The sequence below is a fragment of the Agelaius phoeniceus genome, chromosome 5 (assembly GCF_051311805.1).
Source record: "Agelaius phoeniceus isolate bAgePho1 chromosome 5, bAgePho1.hap1, whole genome shotgun sequence".
Lineage (NCBI taxonomy): Eukaryota > Metazoa > Chordata > Aves > Passeriformes > Icteridae > Agelaius > Agelaius phoeniceus.
The window spans coordinates 70,018,424-70,040,247 of record NC_135269.1 but is presented as its reverse complement, the minus strand read 5'-3'; the positions used below and the strand labels follow the sequence as shown (position 1 = coordinate 70,040,247).

The 21,824-nt window shown below is 49.6% G+C and overlaps 1 protein-coding gene across 1 annotated transcript in view; it reads left to right on the top strand.

Moving 5' to 3' along the window:
* The first annotated feature begins 3,403 nt into the window (after positions 1-3,403).
* Positions 3,404-21,824, top strand: part of PFKFB3 (6-phosphofructo-2-kinase/fructose-2,6-biphosphatase 3) — a 45,743-nt gene continuing 27,322 nt past the window's right edge. The window contains exon 1 of the mRNA XM_077179264.1: positions 3,404-3,615. Within this exon, the coding sequence (XP_077035379.1) occupies positions 3,600-3,615 (16 nt within the window). The 5' untranslated portion in view covers positions 3,404-3,599. The remainder of the gene's footprint in view (positions 3,616-21,824) is intronic.

Below are 21,824 nucleotides of genomic sequence, written 5' to 3'. Positions count from 1 at the left end.
CAAGTTAAACCTCCATCCTGGATAAAAAGGTTTCTCTGAGCTTAAGGATGAAGTTGAGGGGAAAATTCTTCCCTGTGAGGGTGGGCAGGCTCTGGTACAGGTTATCCAGAGCAGCTGTGGCTCCCTCTGGATCCCTGGCAGTGTCCAAGGTCAGGTTGGATGGGGCTTGGAGCAACCTGGGACAGTGGAAGTTGTCCCTGCCCATGGCAGGGGATTTGGAACTAGATTATCTTTAAGATCCTTTCCAACCCAAACTTTTCCATATTTCCATGAAATGCAAGGATTTCAAACCTGTGAGACAGGTAAAAGGATCCTCTAACTAAACAACCCCCTTGATATATTAGTAATTAAATTAAGCTTTTGCTTCCTTTGGAGACCCCTTCCTACAGGACACAGCTGGGAAAGCTGGCAGCAACCACTGAGGCTCCAAGTGCCTCTCCCACAGAAACCAGGGCTTGGGAAGATCTCAGGAAGTCTCTAGACCATCCCTCAGCCTTGGGGCACAATCAGTGCTGGCTGAAACCCTTCCCACCATGTTTGCTCAACATGTTCTGAAAACCTCAAATGATGCTGAGCCACTTGCCACCCTCTCTGGCATTTGTGCTCTGCCAGGAGAGATGCTCTGATTTCACCATCCTGGACCAGAGCTTGGTTGGTTTCATCTAAATCTTGTTTTGGGAGCAGCTTGATTCTCAGGATTTTTAAAAATTATTACTATTTTTGACTTTTAAGTTGTCCTTTCTAGATGCCAGACAGAAATGCTGTTGAGCTGTGAGTAAGGGGTGAAGATCCTCATACACCAGAAATCCCCAGACCATGTTTGAAGTCTTCTCTGCTTATTAAAACTGTCTGGCACCACTGAGATTGCCTGAGGTGCTTTCTGCTTTTCAGTAATATTTGATCTAGAGAATGATGCTCTGACTGCTGTGATGGCCTTGGCTGGAGCTTGGAAGCTGGATTCGGGAGTTTTCTGGAAAATGGAAAGCAGATCCATTGGTGTGGACACCAAGGATGGTCCCATCTGGGATCTTTCTAGGTCAATGCACATAAAAACTGGAGCAAATCCCAGGGCAAGGACCAGGTGACAGAAGCACCTTAATGGGGACCTGAACCATCATCCTCTAATACAGGACCTGATCACAACTGCACAACTCTGGGATGCTCCTGCTGGGAAGTTTTTGGAGCTGAAATGGCATTGTCCAGGCAGGATCAGTTCTGGAAAAAACCATCTGAGGAGTTAAGCCCCTTCCAAGATGTGCAGGCACTCAGCAGGATGTTATGGACAGCAAACTTGGACATGAGCATCCAAACATAGATTTTCATGCATAAACCACTCATTTTGGGTTTAACCCTGAGTATATTGCATTAAGTTTCTTTTTCTAAGCCTTGGAATCATGTGCTGGAAATATCCTTCTGGAGATGAACTGCTAAACCCACTTATCCTGGGAAATAAAACTGTAAAAATCTGGTTTTGTAGAGATTTGAAAGCTCATCACTCCAAGGAATCTCACTTGTTTGCCAGAGCAGAGGACTGGGCTGGAGTTGAGATGGACCCAAAGAACTCCTGCGTCCTGCTGCCCTGGCCTTGGGCATGGCTGGGCTGTCCTTCCCTTCCACCTGGAGTGAAGGAGGACTCCCCTTTACCTTCTGGGCTGTCAGGCAACAGCACATGGATGTCCAACCCCCCTGCCTTAAATCATCCCAGTCCTTTAAGGTTACTAAACATCCTGGGAAATTCCATGTTGGGATGCTTTTTCCCCAAGGCAATGGTTGCTTGCTCAGTGTGCTTGGGCACACTCCCAGCATGTCCTGCTGTGTTTTCCAGGGGCAGGGCATAAACCAGCTCCTGTCACAGGTTCCAGTCACTGGAAGAAGCCCAGCAGCCCATGCCACCAAATCTTCAACAATTTTGTTCACCTTTTTACCGCACCTGCAGCACCCAACACTCCCTGAGCAGGACAGAGGCAGCAAAGCCATGTAGGACATTGATGTCCCTGTCCCTGCCATTCCTGTTGGTGTCACAGCTCTCATAAACAGCCTGGGGGGTGTTTTTTTGGAGTGTTCCTCACCCATGGCCCAAACAGGTTTCTCCAGAGGGGGATAAGCCAAACCTGGCGGACTTTGCCCTGGGGAGGATGAAGAACACTCACCTGGAGCATCAAGGGGGTCTGGATGGGGCTGGAGCCTGCAGGAGATGGATGGGGAGGCTTTGGAGCACCCCAGGGATGGTTTGAGGAAAGTCTTGTTGGCTCCAGGAGGGAGAAGCAGTTTAGCAGGGAGCAGAGGCACAGCATGGAGCTCATGGTATCACTGTCAAGCACCAGGATGAAAGGATGGGTGTGGCATTAGTATTTTCTGAAAAATCCCTTTGCCCAGAATTTCTCTCCTGGGAAGCTGAGGAGCCTCAGAGAAAAGGAAAACAATTCTTATCTCATTTGCTTCTCCTGTGTTTTGCTCACATGCGGAATGTGTTTGGAGATTGTTTACCCACAGGTAATTGTTTCATTGGTTTCATGTGAATTATTTTGACTCATTGGCCAATCAGGGCCAAGCTGTGTCAAGACTCTGGAAAGAGTCACGAGTTTTCATTATTATCTTTTTAGCCTTCTGTAAGTATCCTTTCTGTATTCTTTAATGTAGTTTAGTTTAATATAATACAGTATCATAAAATAATAAAAGGGCCTTCTGAGAGCATGGACTCAGATTCATCATTCCTTCCTTCTTCTGGAGGCAACACAAATACAATAGATGAGGTCCTCTCCTGCACAGTTCAAAGAGTTTCTCTTGAGCTCCCCCCAAGCCAATGCCTCTTTCTACCTCCAGGGAGGGCATAAAGGAACCACAGTACAAATAAACAGCCCTGCCAGGCTAAAATGTTCCACCTTCACCTCCTGCTGCAACCTGAGCTCCAGAGATGAGGACACACTGCCCTGATGCTGTTCCCAAGCTCCTGGCTCAGCCCAGCCCAGGGATGCCACCAAGGGGTATTTGCTCATCCTCAGGATCCAGCACAGCAGGATCTGAATTTCCAGTGCCCTGTGGAAGGGCAGGAGATGCTGAACAGGGGGATCTGAGTTTCTGACCCCCTTGTTTCTGAAGCAGCTGGGTTTTCTGAGTTTGTCCCACAGAGAAGATGGGATTGGTGCTCTGATGAGCTCACAAATTTGCATAAGTGATGCAGGAGGCCAAAATTCCACGATCACACCCACATCCATCACACCCAGTTCTGTACTGCTCCTGCCAAGAAAAAAACACCACAAATCCACTCAAAACCCCTTTCCCAGTACCTTCCACCCTTTTCTAAGGCAATCAGCTCCCTGTCACCTCCCTCCCATCTCTGCTGTCTCCGGGAAGTGAAGGGTTAAAAGCTCTGAAACTGCAAGAACTTCCTCCCTTCTGCAGTGCCACCCTCGGAATGACGCTGGTTTCTGCCGGGCTTTGCCCAAATATGTCCGTTTCCTCCTGAAAGAAGGAGGAGGAAGGAAAGAAATAGAGATACAGAGGAAATATATGTATATTTTTTGGTGTTTATATCGAAGAGAAGCCGTCCACGTCCGGGGAACCCAGGCGTCCGAGCCAGCCCTGCCTCCTCCCGCTCCATGCCGTTCCGCAAAGGTAGGGATGGAGGGGAGGGCAGCATCCCGGGATGCTCGCACAGGGACTACTCGGGCATCCAGGGACCGCCTGGGCACCCAGGGATTACCTGGGCATGCAGGGCTGGCTCCTGCAGGGTGGGCGATGGGAGCCCCGGGCTGTGCCCGGCTCTGCCGCACCGCCGGCTTTGGGGTTTGGGGGAGGATGGATGGGGGACACCCGTGAGGTTGTGCGGGTGTGCTCTGTGCAGCCTGAAAAGGGCGGCTGTCCCCTCTCCGCCTTGCCTGTGGGGTTTTCCGTCTGTGCCCTGCGAGGGGCAGGAGCTGCTGTCCTCCCTCGGGGGCTGGGGACAGAGGGCACAGGGATGGTTCTGCCCAGGGGGTGCTGCTGGGGGCGATGCAGCTGAGAATGCAATGCCTGCGGGCACTTGTGTCCTTGGGAGGGGCTGGAAGGAGAGACTGGGCAGGTAAACGACCCTCACCTTCCATGCCTCAGATCTGCACCCCAAACCATCCCTTTTCCACAGAAATCCCCACTCGCCGCCCCCTGGCTTGGCAGTGTGGGCAAGAACATCAAATATGGGACCTAAAGCCCTGCTGGGTGCTGAAATATGGGACCTAAAGCCCTGCTGGGTGCTGAAATATGGGACCTAAAGCCCTGCTGGGTGCTTCCTGTGCTGCTGTGGAGGAGTTTCCATCCTCTCCGGGCTGCTGTGGGGCAGAGACTCTTAAATGTCACCTCCTCCTCCTCTGTCCAGAGAGAATCGGTGGGACACAGAGTGGGATGCTTGTGGTGGTTTCTTTTGGAGAAAGGGAAGGGGAAAAGCCTTCTCCAGGAGACAGACGAACCAGGGGAGGCAGAGACTCTTAAATGTCACCTCCTCCTCTGTCCAGAGGGAAGCTGGGAGTGGGATGCTTGTGGTGGTTTCTTTTGGAGAAATAGAAGGGGAAAAGCCTTCTCCAGGAGACAGCCAAGCCAGGGCAGGCAGGGTTAACTGGGGATGTGCACGGACACGGGCGGAGGGCGCTGCCCAGCATCGCACACAGGTGCTCCGGCCGGCGAGGGCAGGGACAGAGGTGTCACACACTGGCGCTGGCACATCGCAAAGCAGCAGGGAGGGATGAAACCGGCGGGGAGAAGGCTGGATTTGGGTTTTTTTTGGAGGATGTTCCGGGGGTGCCCGCAGTGATGCTCACAGAGCTGCATCTCAGGCGCCGAGGCTTGCGCTGCCTTTGGAGCTCAGCGCAGCGGGATGGGCTTCACACCCTCGCAGCTTGACAGCGCACAGTTTAATTAATTGTAGGTGATAAACGGATTCATCTGGAGCAGAGGGAGAGATGCTGGGGAGGAAAGAGCATGTGAGGCTTTAAAAGAGCGGAGCGGGGGAGCAGGGAGGGAGCTGGGGGTTATTTCCCGTGTTGCTGAGCAGCTCCCGTGGCCCTGCTGGGGTGGAAATGAAGGGCAGGGCTCCAGCACTCGGGGACACACGGTGGATTTGCAGCAATTGATGCTTTTCCACGCGGTGCTGCCCAGCACACCTGGACCGGGTGCTTTGGGACACGGTGCTGCGCTTGCCATCGCTGCAGGATTTACAGGGCACAGCTGACCCGCGGATGCTCGGCGGTTCTGTCCTGCAGCCCCTGTGGCACCGTGGCAGCCGTGGCTCGTCTGCCTCCAAACTTCCTCTAGAGGTCAACCTTGAAATGCCAGAGCAGCTCCGTGCCTGCGGCTCCAAGGTGGCAGAGAAGCCGGTGTGGATGGGGTTTGTCCATTGCTGGTGTATTTTGGGAATAATTTTGTCACCACAAGGGTTGCCAAGTATTGTATTTGTGGGGTGCCCCGTGGCAGGGAGGAATGATGAATCTGACTCCATGTTCTCAGAAGGCTCATTTATTAGTTTATCTACTATGTCATATTAAAGAATACTACACGAAAGAATATTTACGGAAGGCTAAAAGGATAATAATGAAAACTTGTGACTCTCTCCAGAGCCTCGACACAGCCTGACCCTGACTGGTCAATGAGTCAAAATAATTCACATGAAACCAATGGAACAATCACCTGTGGTAAACAATCTCCAAACACATTCCACATGTGAGCACAACACAGGAGAAGCAAATGAGATAAGAATTTGTTTTCCTTTTTCTCTGGGGCTCCTCAGCTTCCCAGGAGAGAAATCCTGGGTGAAGAGATTTTTCAGAAAATGTGAATGCCACAGTCAAGCACTGGAAAAGAGGGGCCTGGGGGAATGGTGGAGTCACCATCCCTGGAGGGGTCTAAGACATGCAGATGTGGCACTTGGGGACATGGTTTAGTGGTGGCTTAGCAGTGCTGTGACCTGGCTGCAGCCTTTAACCTCAGCTCAGAGCATCCCCACAGCACCAGCCCTGCCTGGAGCACTGCTCAGTGGCTGCTGGGTTCCCCAGGGACACATCCACAAGCCACCAAGGGCAGGAGAGCTGTGCAGAGCACGGCCTTGTGGCTGCCCTTCAAGAGCTGCCCACAGCAAGCTGTGCACATGCTGAGTGTGCAGGAGAGCTGGGTGTGAAGATATTTTCCTTCTAGTTCAGCTTGGTGCATAAAAATCCTTGCTCATAGTGGTGGCTTCAGCTGGGTTGGGATCTGGCTGTGCTCCTGACCCTCCCAGAGGGATATGGGGACTTGGCAAGGAGGCTGAGCCTTTACTCTGGGAGCCTTTTGGGAACAGCATCTCACCTCAGGGCTGATCCAGGCTGCAAACAGGAGGCTCTGCCCAAGGGCTGCTGCTCTGTAGACCCTCTTGAGGCACAAGGACACTTTGGGATGAGCATTTTGGAGGCTCTCAGCTGTCTTTGTGTGGAAATGGAGCATCCTGTGGTGGAAAATGCAAGCTCCACCCCTGTTCTGGCTGGTTTCTCACTGCTTGAAGCTTTGGCAGCCCTTTCCTGTGTCTGTGAAATCCTGGTTGCCTTGGCTCTGTTCTGCCTCCTTTCTCCTTGGGCATCTTAGCCAGTGGCATTGCCACAGGACCTGCACTCCCTGGCTGTGTCACAGCTGCCATTTAGCCAACCTCAAGGCATTTGGCAGTTTCAGGTATTAAAGGAAGGTATTTCTAGCAGGGGTGCTCAAGCACAGCCAGGAGGAACGAGCTTAGGACAGAAATTAATTTCTCCCAGCACTGCTGCATCAGCTGGGAGCACTGGAGAGAGCCCTGGTCCCCAGGCAGTGCCACTACCCTGGCAAAGGCCTGTCTGTGGCTGCAGCTCTGCTATCAGGAGGTGCTGGGAGCTTTCACCTAAAGTGCCCTTCCTGAAAAATCTGATTTAATTACTGCAGCTGATGCCAGGGAGCCTGGGAGTGTGCAGGTGATAAGCTGGCAGGGCACTGCCAGCCAGCAGGACATTTGTCATCTGTCAAAGGACAAATGAAATCCCTGTGCTGCTGGCTGGGAAGGAGCTGGAGATAAGAGGGAATGCCAGTGAGCAGAGAATGAACACAGGATGACAGAAGCATGGAACAGTCTGGGTTGGAAAGGATGTAAAAGATCACCCAGTTCCAAGTCCTCTGACAAGGCAAGAACATCTTGTGCTCAATGAGGTTACTCAAAGTCCACTCCAGCCTCACCTTGAACACTTCCAGGGATGGGGCATCCACCACCTCTCTGAGCAACCTGTGCCTGGGTCTCACTACCCTCATCATAAAAAATTTCTTCCTTATTAGAAGAAATTTTTCTTCTTATAAGGAAGAAATTTTTTCTCCTTCCTTATATTTCTATATATAAAAATTTATATATACATATATATATATATATATTTATATATAGAAATATAAGGAAGGAGAAAAAATATATAAATATAAAAATATATAAAATATATATATTTCGATATATAAAAATTTATATATATATTTATATATAGAAATATAAGGAAGGAGAAAAAATTTTATATATATATAAAATATATATTATAAATTATATAAAAATATATATATTATAAATTATATATAAATAATATATTAAAATAACATTTATATATATTTTTATATATATATAATTTATATATATAAATTTCTTCCTAATACATATTTGAAACCATCACTTTGAAACCATCACCCCTTGTCCTATTGCAACAGACCCTGCTAAAAATCTGTCCCCTTTAAAAATTGGTTCCCTTTAGGCACTGGAAGGGGCCCTAAGATCTGCCCAAAGCCTTCTCAAGGCTGAACACCTCCTCTCTCTCAGCCTGGCTCTATAACAGAGGTTCTCCAGCCCTTGGAGCATCTTCATGGCCTCTTCTGGACTTGCCCCAACAGCTCCACATCCTTCTTGTACTGGAGACCCTGAGCTGGACGTGGTGCTCCAGGTGGGGTCTCACAGGCAGGACCCCTCACTCTTCTACTGCTCCCCCTGCTTTGTACATCCTGTTAGCACAAGAAGTTCCAACATCCATCCCCTGCTCTCCTTTCTGCCTGCTGTGACCAAGGAGGCTCTTGCTAGCAGGGGCAGAGGCGCCTTTTGCCTGCAGCATGAAGGGGAAGGGCAGGACTGTGCCACATCCCAGCGCTGTCCCTTCTGCTGCCTGTGCCCTGAGCCACCGAGCCCTTCCTGGCTGTGCCAGCTCCTGCAGTGACTCAGATCACAGCACCCCCGATGGGAAACTCTGCCTTGGCAGAATGGGTACAGCCAAAGTGGAGAACTGCCTTTCTGCAGCTTTCTTTAGGTACTGGAAGGGACAATCCCATCACTTTGGGAGGGTTTCTGGATTGCTGGCAATGCCCTGCAGTCCCACATGCTGCTGCCTTTGCTGGCCATGTCACCCAGCACTCACTGATGTCGTGGCTTCCCGGCAGCCCTGGGAAAGGTTTGATCCAGGATTTCCTGTCAGAGGCACTGGGCAGGGTTTTTAAGCACTGATGGATGCAGAGAAGCCTCGTGAGGAGTCGGGAGCTGCCTGAGGGGGTCCTGCCAGCTGCAGCTCCCTGGTGACAGTGACACCGTGGGTGTCTGCTCAAGGAGCAGGGAGGAAACGTGTGGCAGAACTGGCCCTGGCTCTCCTGACTCACAGGCCCGTGCCTGAGTCAAACCAGCTCCTTGTTTTCACTGAACACCTTCCCTGGAAGGCTGGAAATCCCCTCCCATCCTGCTGTGTCCCCTGGCCTGTGGTTCTCACTGTGGTATTTTCACTCTGGCTCTTGGTTTCATTTCGTCCCCTTTCACCTCAGCAGCCTCAAAGCACCCAAAGGAGCAGCTGTCTGTCCCACATCTCACCCCTCCCTGCACTTCCAAGGAAGCCCTGGGTGAGCACGACCTTTCCACTGCCTCCTGGCCTTTGCACTTTACCATTTATGGCCACTCATGGGGAGTTTTTAATGGATTTCAGGGTCACCATGCCTGGTTTGTTCCAATTATCACTCACTGGGTCATGCACAAGCAAGCAGCAGAGGTCACCAGGTCTCAAGGTGCTGGTGTACATGCCAGGCCATGGTGGCCAGGGGGGACAACCCTGGCTGCCACCAGCTGCAAGTGGAACCCCCACTGCACTATAAACTCTTGTGGGAGGCTTCTAAAGGCTGCAGGGGGACTTTTGGCACCTGCTCTGCATTCTGATCACTCCACAGAAAGCAGCTGGTGGGGACAGGACAGATGTGGGTTGTTAGCACCTCTCAGACTTCCTGAGTCTGGGAGTTAAACCACGTAACAATATTGAAGGTACATCCTCATGGCCCAACCTGGGAGCAGGCAGACACACCTATAACCTCCCTGCCAGGGCCAGCACCCCACCAAGCAACTCAGGATGCTGGAAAACCCCTCCTTTTGCTGCCCTGCCTCCCTCCTGGCAGGGATGGGGAAGGATTCTCCACTGCTGTATCTCCAGCCACCCGCTGAAACCAAGCTCAGTGGTTCTACCACACAGGAGAGCAGCTCAGATTGGGCTTGGGCTTCACCCCAGCGCTCAGATCCCACCACCAACACCCCAGGTCCCTTCTCCACCTGGCATTCCACCATCCCTGTGCCACTGGGAGCCTTGCCAGCAGAGCTGCTGCCCTGCTGAACCTTTCCCTAACACACCCTCTGTGATGGAGAAATTGATCTCAGCACAAAACAGCTCCAAAGGCTTTAAATCAGATGACCACAGGTTTTTTGGGTTTTTTTTCATGGAGGGACGTGGGAGGATTTCAAAACCAGCAGCCAGCAAGGTGTGATCCCTGTTTTCCTGGTGTGTGCGTGCAGGCGCTCACATCTCTGCAGGGCACCTGATTCTCTTTCCCATCATTACTACACTTTAAGGTTGGGGAAAAAATAAAAAGGATGGGGCACAGTCCCCAGCTGGGAGTCAAGATGAAGCCCACACAAGCAGATTTAGGTTTCCTTTGTGTTTTCCTCTGGAGAATTCCTTGTCCTGGCAAGGGGTATTGGGATTCCACTGGGGCAGCAGATCTTGTATAAACCTTAAATATTCCTTGCTATAATATTCCAGCTGTTACCTTCTCCATAGCATCCTTTTCCAGGCTGAAAGCTATTCCCCAGTTTTCTCCTCCCTGGACAACAAAATCACTCTCATTTTGTCCTTTCCCAAATACCCAATTCTGAAAACATCTCCCAGCTATTGCCCACCATGTCCCATCCCAGACTGAACCTGTTCCAAAAACCACAGGGCCTGGAGTGAGATGTGCCCTTCCTTGGTGCTGAGGAAGCAGCACCATTCAGTCCAGTCCAGAAAACCCAACCTTTCTGCATTTTGTATGCCACCCTCTTGCTAAAACATCATGGAATTGGGCTTTCCTTTTGGTTTCCCTGCCTTCCCATTTATTTAGTTATAAATTAATAATAATAATAATAATAATAATAATAATAATAATAATAATAATAATAATAATAATAATATTTACTTCTGGGACTTCATGCTGCTTGTTCAGAACTGACTGCTGAGACCTTTTTATTCCCCCTCTCCCCAGTCCTTTCTTCCTTGTTGAGTGATTTCCAGCTTTATCAATTGAGGCAGGGGAAACTGAGGCACGGGAGGGCTGAGATGGGCTGGAGGCTGTGCTGATGGTGCCTTTAGCTGCTCATATCCACGGATCCAGCTCTCTCTGCACCAGTCCTGGCAGTGCCAGAGCATCCTGAGGTGTGTGTTCCCTGTGTAGGTCCCTTTTGGGGATACCACTGGTGCAAGGTTCCTTGCAGTGCAGCGCAGAGCTTCCAAATCAACCCCTGTGGGCAGGAGCAGGGTGCTAAAACCCCACCTGCAGAGATGTTGATTGGGGTTGGGAATCAAGGGCAGCTTTGCTCAGCCCTGGAAAAGATTATCTGAGGGCAGAGGGGGCAAGCTGAGACAGACCAATGGCTCCTTGTGAGATGGGCTGGGGAGAAACGATGCTGCTGGGGAAGGGGTGATGGGCAAGGGGTGATGGGCAAGGGATGGTGGGGAAGGTGGTGGTAATTCACGGAGAAAAGGAGGTATTGCCATGTCCTTGTGTAGCCCCAGCCCCGCTTTGGGCTGGTGTGAAGCAGCTGCATCCCTTCACGCAGCCCGATTAATTTATTTATTCATTCCGCTCCCCTCCAGCCGCCGCTGCAGCTTGTTTACCCGCCCGGACGCCCCGAGAGCCTTTCCCAGGGCACCGGGCTGAGCTTGTTTACCAGCTGGGTTTGTCATTTGAGTGGCTCTGCTGGCAGGGCCGGCCCCACGGGCCCCGCACGCCCCCATCCCGTGGAGCGCTCCGGGCTCCTCGCAGCCACGCGAAGGGAGCGTGCAGGAGCCCTGCTCCTGTGTGTGTCTGTGTGTGTCTGTGTGTGTGTGTGCCCTTTGCTGCTCTTTCCAGGAAGCCCCGAGAGCAGCTGAGGCTGGTAAACAACAGGGATAATGTGTCAGTGTCTCCCCGTGGTGCCGGTGACTTGGGCTCTTCTATTTGCTCTTCTATTTTTCATATCCTGTAGCGCGGGACTCTGAACTCCATATAAAGTGTTAGTTAGCTTCACAAACTTCACAAAACGTCTTCAAAATCTGGTGAGATGGAACAATCCCTCTGGACCTGAGTTTCAAGCACACCTTACAGCCTCAGATCCTGAAAAGTCTAAACAAAAGTGAATTTGGGGGATTCTCCAAGTGAATTCTCCAAGTGAATTTGCAGGGGAGGGGGAAGAAAACCGGGGGTATGTGACTTCATTAACCCCTGATATGCAAACAGACCAAACTCATACATGTCTGAAAAACTTGTGACAGTCATTAATTTTTGGTTGTAGCCCCTTGGGGAGGCTTTGTCTATTCCATATAAAGTCTTAGTTAACTTCACCAACTTCACAAAATGTCTTCACATTTTGGTCAGACAGAACAATCCCTCTGGGCCTGAGATCCAAGGATATCCTACAGCCTCCCCAAAAGTCTAAATGAAAGTGAACTGGGGAGGGGAGCAAACTGGGGGTATGTGATTCACTAACCCCTGATATGCAAACAGACCAAACTCATTTATGTCTGAAAAACTTGTGACTGTCATTAATTCTTGGGTGTAGCCCCTTGGGGAGGTTTTGTCTACTCCCTATAAAGTGTTAGTTAACTTCACAAAATATCTTTACATTTTGGTCAGACAGAACAATCCCTCTGGATCTGAGTTTCAAGCACACCTTACAGCCTCAGATCCTGAAAAGTCTAAACAAAAGTGAATTGGGGAGGGGAGCTAACTGGGGGTATGTGACTTCATTAACCCCTGATATGCAAACAGACCAAACTCATACATGTCTGAAAAACTTGTGACTGTCATTCACTTTTGGTTGTAGCCCACTGGGGAGGCTTTGTCTACTCCATATAAAGTGTTAGTTAACTTCACAAAATATCTTTACATTTTGGTCAGACAGAACAATCCCTCTGGGCCTGAGATCCAATGATATCCTACAGCCTCCCCAAAAGTCTAAATGAAAGTGAATTGGGGAGGGGAGCAAACTGGGGGTATGTGACTTCATTAACCCCTGATATGCAAACAGACCAAACTCATTTATGTCTGAAAAACTTGTGACTGTCATTCACTTTTGGTTGTAGCCCACTGGGGAGGCTTTGTCTGCCCTTAATGTACCTGAAGGCCCTTCATTAAATATATCAATTTTTATTCTTTTAACTTTGTCTGGCCTCTGTTCCTAGGTAAGCCCAAAACCACATCAGTACTGGGAGGAAAATTGGGTTTTTTTCTCTCTGTTGAGCCAGAGACTGAAACTGGGAAGCCACAGTGTCAGCTGCTTTTACTGGGAGATAATCAGGGTTGCACTGAGTCCTGCTCGTGGGCTTGAAGGTGAGGACTGCTGAGTTCTGTGCCCAGGAGACCAAATTTTTCCACCCCAAAAATGCAAGTGAGCACTGCCAGGTCACTGGTACAAGTGCAAAATAAAGGCTCCTCAGTCACCAAAATGAATTTATTTGGAGAAAAATTGTGCTTTCTTGTGCTTTCATGCCAGGTATGACCCAGGCAAGCACTCACCTTAATGCCAGTAGGAGACTCTAACATGGCTGGAGCAGAGATTTGAGAATTTTACTTGTTTTGGTTTTTTTCTCCTTCTCACTGACTTTCTTAGAAATCCTCCTTATTAGCAAGGGATTTCTCACAGGAGCAGCAGGACATAGCTGAGGCTGTGATTTAGACACCCTGATAAAGCCCTTCCACCAAAGGAATGTGGGATGTCTTTATGCCAACACCAATTGCTCCAGGGATGGATCCGTGCTCACAAAACAACATTCCCATTCAGAGCAAAATAAAGAAAAATAAATTTATAGAATAAACTGTATATAGAAAAATAATAAATAAAAATAAATTGTAGGGTTTGGGGTTTTTTCCCAGCCTGTGTCCATGTCCCAGCTGGAGGGCTGGATCTCTTTCATGGCTGAGGAAGAGGCTTTGTGGTGGGAAGAAGAACTCAGGAGTAGCTTCACCACCAAAATCTCCATGTTGCTGCACCAAGCTGAGCAGGATGAGTTGAGGCAGAAGAGGCACCTGCCAGCAGTGATTTTTGTGTTTGTTTTTTTTCTCCAAGGTGGCTTTGCCAAAGGCAGGGAATGGATTTCCACCTCCTGCCAGCTGTGAAGATCACGTGCCCAGGGGAACACAGTCAGCAAAGCCTTTGTTTCCCTTCAACATTAAATCACCTCTGGTTGCTGTCGTGTTTCTCCTTTCCCTTTTTATTTTTTTTCTTCTCTTAATAATTTTTGGGTGCAGCTGAGCTGCTGAGAAACCGATCACGTCCAAAACACTTACACCATAAATAAAAGAACAATGTAATAAACCATTAGATCATGTAGGGCTGTTGCAACAGCAGCAGCAATTAGGTGGAAGGCACGAGGGTGGGAAGCATTCTATTTTATGGATGTGACTTTCCTAGCCCAAATTCTGGACGACCTGAGGTTACCTTTTCCAGCCTGGCTTGGCCTGCGCTGTCACACGGGGCTGGGTGGCCCAGCTGCAGGCAAGATGGGACAAGGCAGCGTGGGATGGGGCTGGCATGTGCCAGTGCTGAGCTTTAGTCACCCCTGCCATCGATGACTGGCTCTGCCTGAATGCAAGAGGACCAGATTTGTGAGCAGCATCCCGAGGCATTGGAGGCTGCCAGGGCTGGGGTGGCTGCGTGTGCTCCTGCACGTGTGCAGGGGAGCTGTGCTGGCTCTGGGCTCACATGGGTTTGTAATGGGTTTGAGATGGGTTTTCAGAGATATTCAGCTGTTTGGGTCTGGAATGAGTGCCAGTGTTTAGGGCAGGACAGGCAGGGGCACAGCACATCCATGCTCTAAGCATGTCCTGCAGGTACTGCAGATCTTGTGGCTGCCCCACCTTCATCCCAAACCTGTCACAGACATCTTTTATGAAAAAATCCTTTCCTTAGGATTTTTTTCTCCTGAGAAGCTGAGAGGCCTCAGAACAAAATGTAACCAATGGTTATCTGCTGCTGTGGAATGCAACAGGTGCATCTGGGATTGGGCTCATGTGGTTGTTTCTAATTAATGGCCAATCACAGTCACTCTCTGTCTGAGCCACAAGCTTTTGTTTTCATTCTTTTTCTATTCTTAGCCAGCCTTCTGATGAAATCCTTTCTTCTATTCTTTTAGTATAGTTTTAATGTAATATATATAATAAAATAATAAATCAGCCTTCTGAAACATGGAGTCAGATCCTCATCTCTTCCCTCATCCTGGGACCCCTGTGAACACGGTCACACAAACCCATCCTGCTGGGATCCCCCTTAGCCACAGCTGCAGAAAGGCCTTGCTTTTGATGGCTGGCAGGTTTGGGAATTGCTCTGGGCTCTGCTCCATGGGTACAAACTGGATCTCCCAGTGCCCCAGTGACCATCCATGGAACTCCTGAGGCACCACAAGCATTTCACCCGGCAGTGGGTGAAAGGTGCCCATCAGTCAGGAGCCTGGGGCTGTCCCAGCCTGGGTAATAACAACATGAGCTGAAGGAAGGTCATGCCTTGAGCCTGAGCCTGGCTCTCCTTTAGAGGGAAGCTGGCAGGAAAGCCTGCCCAGGAGTCGGGTGTCTCTCAGATCTCTTGTTGACTGTCTAGCAGTTGTTTTCCTTCAGGCTGAGCTCTGGGTAAACAGCTGGGCTGGGAAATGTGAAACCCTGGCTGTGGCCATGCTGTCACCACAGGTGACAGCCCAGGGACGTGCAGGGAGCAGGAACCCACCAGAGCCATGCAGGGGGGCACATGGGGGGATGGAAATGTGAGGTGAGGCCCTGTCCTGGGGTCATCTGTTTGTTTTGAGGGGTGCCCTGTTTGTGGCATAAGGTTTGTGCTGGAACAGGGTGCACAGAGAAGCTGTGGCTGCCCCTGGATCCCTGCAAGCGTCCAAGGCCAGGCTGGATGGGTCTTGGAGAACCTGGGATAATGGGAAATGTCCCTGCCCATGGCAGGGGGTGAAACTGGATAATCTTTTATCTCCCTTCCAACCCAAACCATTCTGTGATTCCCTAATGGGCGATGTTGCTGGAAGTGCTGAAGCAGACACAACAAAAGTGGTTTTCCCCCATCTCAAATTTTATCCAGTGAGGATGAGTCATAACCAATGGCCAAGATGTGTTTCCACCTGTGCCATGCCCTCCTGGCTCTGGCTCTCAGCTCCAGTAACAGCAGCTATTTGGGAGAAAACTGAGGCCCTCACAAGTGCTTTGAAGCACAGCATCTTTCCTTGTGACCCCTGCCAGGCACCCAGACCCTGCTTTGCTACTCCCTGTTAAACTCCAGGGCAGAAATCTAAACACTGAGCTCAGTTTTGTTTTGTTTTTTTTTTTCCCCCAAGGAGCTGTTAACAGCTTGTCATTGCAGGTTGGAAAATATAAATGTATTTGAGAAAATATGTTGGCAGCAAGCTCCCCATATTGTTTGTTTCAGCTTGCCCCAAAATTCCAGAGAAATTTTCCATTAATATTTTTCATGTCTGATTGGAAAATATCAGAGAAAGAAGAAACAAATTCTGTAGATGTTTTAAAATAATTTTAGACTTTTTTTTCTTCCCCAGCCAGGTCTCCATGGCATAGAAAAAAGTAAATGAAATACACAAATTAAAATCATCTGCTTGGACTTAAATGCACTAAAATCATTGCTCTGTAAGTGGAAGAATTTTAAGAAAACCATGATAAGGAAATTTGGTTATTTAATTTCTGCATTCCAGCAATCTGTGTGATCTGATTCCAGTGATTTGGGTCCAAAACTTGGTTAGGAGAGGTATTAGGAAATTGGAGGTTCCCTGAGAGAGGTTGTGACTTCAAGGAGTTCTAGCAAAAGATATGGAAACAAAACTGGCCCTTGCTATTCTAAATTTCAGCCTGTTGACCACACACTTTCCCTCTCACTTGTCTTCCACAGAGCTCCTAAAAGCAGTGCCTGCAGGTCTTGAGTTTAAGAGCACATGGCAGCACTGTGGAAAAGTGGGACACTGAGAGCTCACCTTGTGGTTTCCAGCAGCTGAAGGGAGAGGGGAGCCCTTGGGGAGGCAGATCCAGGGAGCAGCTCAGCCCCAGGGGTGGTGCTGGTCCCAAAAGTGGCTCTTCTTGGCCAGAGCTGAGGTGTGTGGGCCACTGTTGGGCAACCATGGTCTGGGTCGTGCCAGCCCCGTGAGGAAGCAGGGGTGAGCAGGTTGTCCATGGGGCAGATGTGCTCACAAAGGTGAGGTGTGGGTGGGAAGATGCTCGGCACGTACACGATTTCAACATGCAGCTCTCGCCAAAGCTCTGCCCTGCCTCCCTGCATGGGGCTCTGGGTTGGACCAGGGCTTGTGTTTTGGGTCACCTCGAGCACTGAGGTGTGTGTGGAATGGTTTTGGGCGCAGCTCTGAGGTCCCCTCCATGCTCAGAGGACACCAAGTCCTCCAGGACACATCTCACCCTGGTTTGCACAGTGCCCACAGCAGGGCAGCTGGATTGTTCCCTGTGCAAGTGAGTGCCCATTTCTCTCCACAGGTGGTAAAAGTGGTCAGAGGCGACCAATTCCTTGTAGACACCCCAAAATGACATCAATCCTTCCCCAACTCTACCCACAGCTTTGCTGTGGATGGAGGCAGAACAGCAGGAGCTGAGAGCTTCAACGCCTCCTCCCTGCTCAGCATCCCTCAGGGGAGCCTTTCCATCTGAGCCTCCCAGGCAGTGCAGATCCTTCTGGGATGCAGCTTCAAAAGGCCCTCTATCAGGAGCCAAACTGATTATCAGCGGGGGTTGAGACCTAAGATTAAAAAATACCCTTTTTCCTGGGCTGTGATTAATCTGCTGCCCGCCGCTGCCTCCAAGCGCATCCTCCTTGATGATCAGAAACACAAACCCGTGTTCTCCCCCAGAGCTTTGTGTTTTAGGGGTTTTTTTTGCATTACTTTGAAGAGATTCCCCAGCATCTCTGGGGTATCTGACTTCACCACATCATTGCCTACAACTTTTTTAGACGCTTCCCTGTCACCATGGCGATGCTGAGGTTGTCACCGGCCCGGGCTTGTTACATAATGAGGTGAGTCAGCCGCAGAAAGGCCACAGCCTTTGCCATTGTTGGATTTAATAACCTGCAATGACGAGATAACGATCCGGGCTCTTAATGAAAGGTGGGCGGTAATGAGAAGTTAGGAAACAGTTCAATAGCAAAGTCCAGGGGATAATGACAGGCTGAGATTTCCGGAGGGTGATCATCGTCCACCCTAAATGGGCTGGACAGATTCATCATCCACGAGGGGTTTCACAGCCAGCCCCGAGCCCTGCAGGCAGCAGAGCTGGAGAGCTGCATCCCACCTGCATCACCGGCTGGGAATTCAATTCTTCAGTGAACATACTTCAGCCACTGGGCAACTCCATGAAAATAAATCCTGTAACAATCTGCTCATACAGGAGGGCTGGAATTCTTTGTTCTTCCCATCGGATCTCCAAAATGCTGCATTGCTTTGCAGCACCGTGCTGGTTTGGGCTGGGACAGGTTGATTTTCTTCAGAGGAGCTGCTCTGTGATTCTGACTTGTGGCCAAAACAGTGCTGATAACACAGAGATGGTTTTGGTTTTGCTGAGCAGGGCTCACATAGAGTCGAGGCTTTTCTGCTCCTCACCCCACCCCACCACTGAGGAGGCTGGGGGGGCACAGGGAGTTGGCAGGGGACAGAGCAAGGACAGCTGACCCCAAACTGATCAAAAATATGCCATAAAATATTCCATTCTGCCGTGTTTAGTAAAGGGGTGATGGTGTTCGCCATCCCAAGCCACCGCTACGTGTGATGGAACCCTGCTTTCCTGGGGATCACTGCAAACCTGTGGGAAGTGGGGAATTAATTCCTTGTTTTGCTTTGCTTGTGCACGTGGCTTTTCTTGACCCATTAAACTGTTTGTACCTCAGCCCATGAGTTTTCTCAATTTTACCCTCCATTTCTCTCCCCCATCCTTCTGTGGGGGACTGAGCGAGTGGGGCTGAGCTCCCAGCCGGGGTTAAACCATAAAAATCCTAAATTAGGTCTGGTTCAGGTGTGAGCACATGGCTGTAGTTCTGCTGATTTTCCCGGAGAAGGCACTGTGGTAACACGTGCCAGGTTCTGCTGGCAGCAGCAGGACAGGAACATCTGATCTGGCAGCGGGGACAGAGCAGCCCTGTAAACACACTTTTCTCTCAGAGCAGCAGGATTTTTCTGCTGGATCAGTGCCTTGTCGCAGGTGGTTGTGGCCTCTTGATTAGAGATGAGGTAACCTAAAGTCAAGCTCAACATCCTGTGGATTTACACCCTAAAGCAATCCCAGGACTTTTCAGTGGGGAATTTCACACCTTAAAATAACAGTGCAAACAGGGAAGTGTTCCTTTCATGTAACTAAAAGTACCTGGGACTAGAAGGCTCAACCCAGTGCCAAGATAATGTGAATATTGTCTTTTCAGAAGCTCTAACAATGCCAAAACCTGAACTGTGGCTCTCTGACCGATCTGCACTCTTTAACCCTTGTTATTAAGACCAAGCCTGAACTTCTGCAGCCAGGTTTTGTTTCAAGAAGAACCAGTATTAAATTCCTGAGACTGGAATATTCCAACTTCTTGCCATTTAATTACCCCATAACTACTTTTAGAAACCTGTGTTTCGTAGAATCACAGAACGGCCTGGGATGGAAGTGACCTTTAAACTCATCCAGCTCCAGCCCCTGCCATGGCAGGGACACCTTCCACAAAAATAGATTGCTTCAAGCCCTGGACACTTCCAGGGATGGGGCAGCCACAACTTCTTTGGGCAACCGGTGCCAGGGCCTCACCACCCTCACAGTAAAGAATTTATTTATAATATCTACCCTAAATCTACCCTCTCTGCCACCTATGAAGTCAATTATCTTTATGGTTTAGCCCGTTTATGGGGTGAGTTTTGTTTTGCACTGGTCTTGTACAGTCAGGAACTTTCACAGGACATTGCTCAATCCTCCTGGACCAGTTTCTGAGCAGACCTGCCAGCTTTGAGGAATGTCCCTGCTTTAATGGATGTTTGCAGCTTCAGAGTGTAATCCCCAAATTATATTTTTTTTTGAGAACTGCAGAATATAATTTTTTTTTAAAATTACAAATAAGCCTCCTTTCTTAAATATGAACCTCCATCTGGGAGGCTCCTTTGGGGTCAGCAATCCTGGCTAATGGACACCTGTTGTACACCTCCCCATTTTTGGTCTAAGATTTACTGGGTCTTCCCAAGCATCACCCAAGACACATTTGGATGCACATGTCCACCTCTCTGAGGACAGTAGAGGAAACCTTGATTGATTTTGCTTTTAATTTGATTAATTGAGATTGAATCAAGGCTTTCCTCCTTCCTTCTTCCCCATATTCATCAAAGCCAGGCATTGCATTTACAACTCCCATTTCCTTTCCTGCTACCCTTTAACTCAGCCAATTATAACCAAGCACCTCTAAGTTAGGGCACAAATCCAACCACTCAAAAGGAAAATAAGGTCTGAACCCTTGTCCTCCTGCCTGAAGAGTTATAAATTGAAAGAAATTAAACAAACAACTTTGCAGAGTGTTGACTTCAGGAAGAATTTACTGTCCTTGAAAGAGTTCCTGCATGGCTCAGAGTGTGGCAGTGAAACCACACAGGGAGCTCAGAGCAGAGGGCTGAGCAAAACCAGCAGATCCCCAACCTGCTATATCAGCTGAATGAGGCTGAATTCTGCATTTCTGCAACCCCTTCCTGGCTTTTCCTGTCCCTTGGCTGCCAGGAAAGCAAGGCCAGCCCTGGGTGCAGTGTTTGACAGGGGCTGATAGCAGGGTGAGCAATGCCCTGTGCCTTGCTGGGGATTTCCCTCTCTGGGGCTCAGCCCTGCTTTCTCAATGCCAGAAGCTGAATTTCCCCCCTTTTCTCTGCTTGTGGCTATTTTTAGGCAAAGCTGCAGCCACAGGCAGGCATGTGGCAGCCCAGCTCTTGCCCCAGTGCTGTCCCAGCACCCGGCTGCTGTCAGCAATGACTGGAATTCCTTGCAACCGGCCGAGGAAGGAGTTTCATGAGCACATCAGGTGCAATTAGAGGGTGCAACAGGCTGAAAACTGCACAGATTGTCCACAGCAGAAAGGAGCACACATGTCTGCACTGGTGGGTGAAAGGAGGGAGAGCCCTGGAGCACACGATGTTCCTGCCCTGCATCCTGCACCCCGGGCAGGGCTCAGCCTCGCTGCTGCAGAGGGACCAGGAGCTCCCCTGATTTTAGGGTAAATCCCTGCTCAGGAACCCTTAATCCCTGCAGGAAACCCTGTCTGGGGTCATCTGTTGGTTTTGAGAGGTGTCCTATTCGTGGCACAGAGTTTGTGCTGGCACAGAGTGCCCAGAGAAGCTGTGGCTGCCCCTGGATCCCTGGCAGTGCCCAAGGCCAGGCTGGACAGGGCTTGGAGCAACCTGGGACAGTGGAAGGTGTCCCTGCCCATGGTAGGGGCTTGGAACTGAATAATCTTTTATGTCCCTTCCAACCCAAACCATTCTGTGATTCCCTGATGTTGCTGCCTGCAAATAATATCGTGAAGAGATGTTTTGGCTTGGTTTCTGTTTCCCTTTGTGGCAAGAGGAAGAAAAGCAGTGTGTGACTGCAAGAACGGGGGGGGGGGGGGAGGTGACAGGCGAGAAATGAGGAAGCAAACCACAACTTGTTTAGAGGAGGGCAAATAAAAAATTCATTTTTATGGCAGAAAAAAACCCGATCCATTACAGGGACGGATGCAGGAGCTCTTGGTGTCCCTCCCGGGCATCAGGAGCTGGGTGGGATGAGGGAGAGGGAGGGTGGTGGTACAGGTACAGTTCACACTTTGTTCCTTGTTTATTTATTCCTGTAACTGAAATACCTGCGAGGGGCGAGGGAGGCAATTGAAAACTGCAGGCGCAAAGGACCGTGAACTCCAGCTGCCTCTCCAAATCCAAACATTTCTATCAGCCTGATAAAATCAGACTTTTATCACCCTCCCCTCCACGAGGCTGACCCGCAGCAGCTTTTTCTCAAGTCCTTCCAAAAGAAAGCGCCATCATCGCTGAAAACTACTCAGCATCCAGCTGGCAAGGGCGGGGGTCCATCAACCATTTGGTTTCCTTCCTGACCTTTCTGAAAGCATCTAATTCCCAGAAAAATGTTGCGGACAATTTTCTTGGCTTCTTCAGTATCCCACCACTTTAATTGTTTTTTTTTTTTTTTGTTGCTGTTGGTTTGTAAGTTTGGGGTTTTTTTGTTTTTGTGTTTTTTTTTTGTTTGTTTGTTTGTTTTTTGTTTTGTTTTGGTTTTGGTTTGTTTTTTTTTGTTGTTTGTTT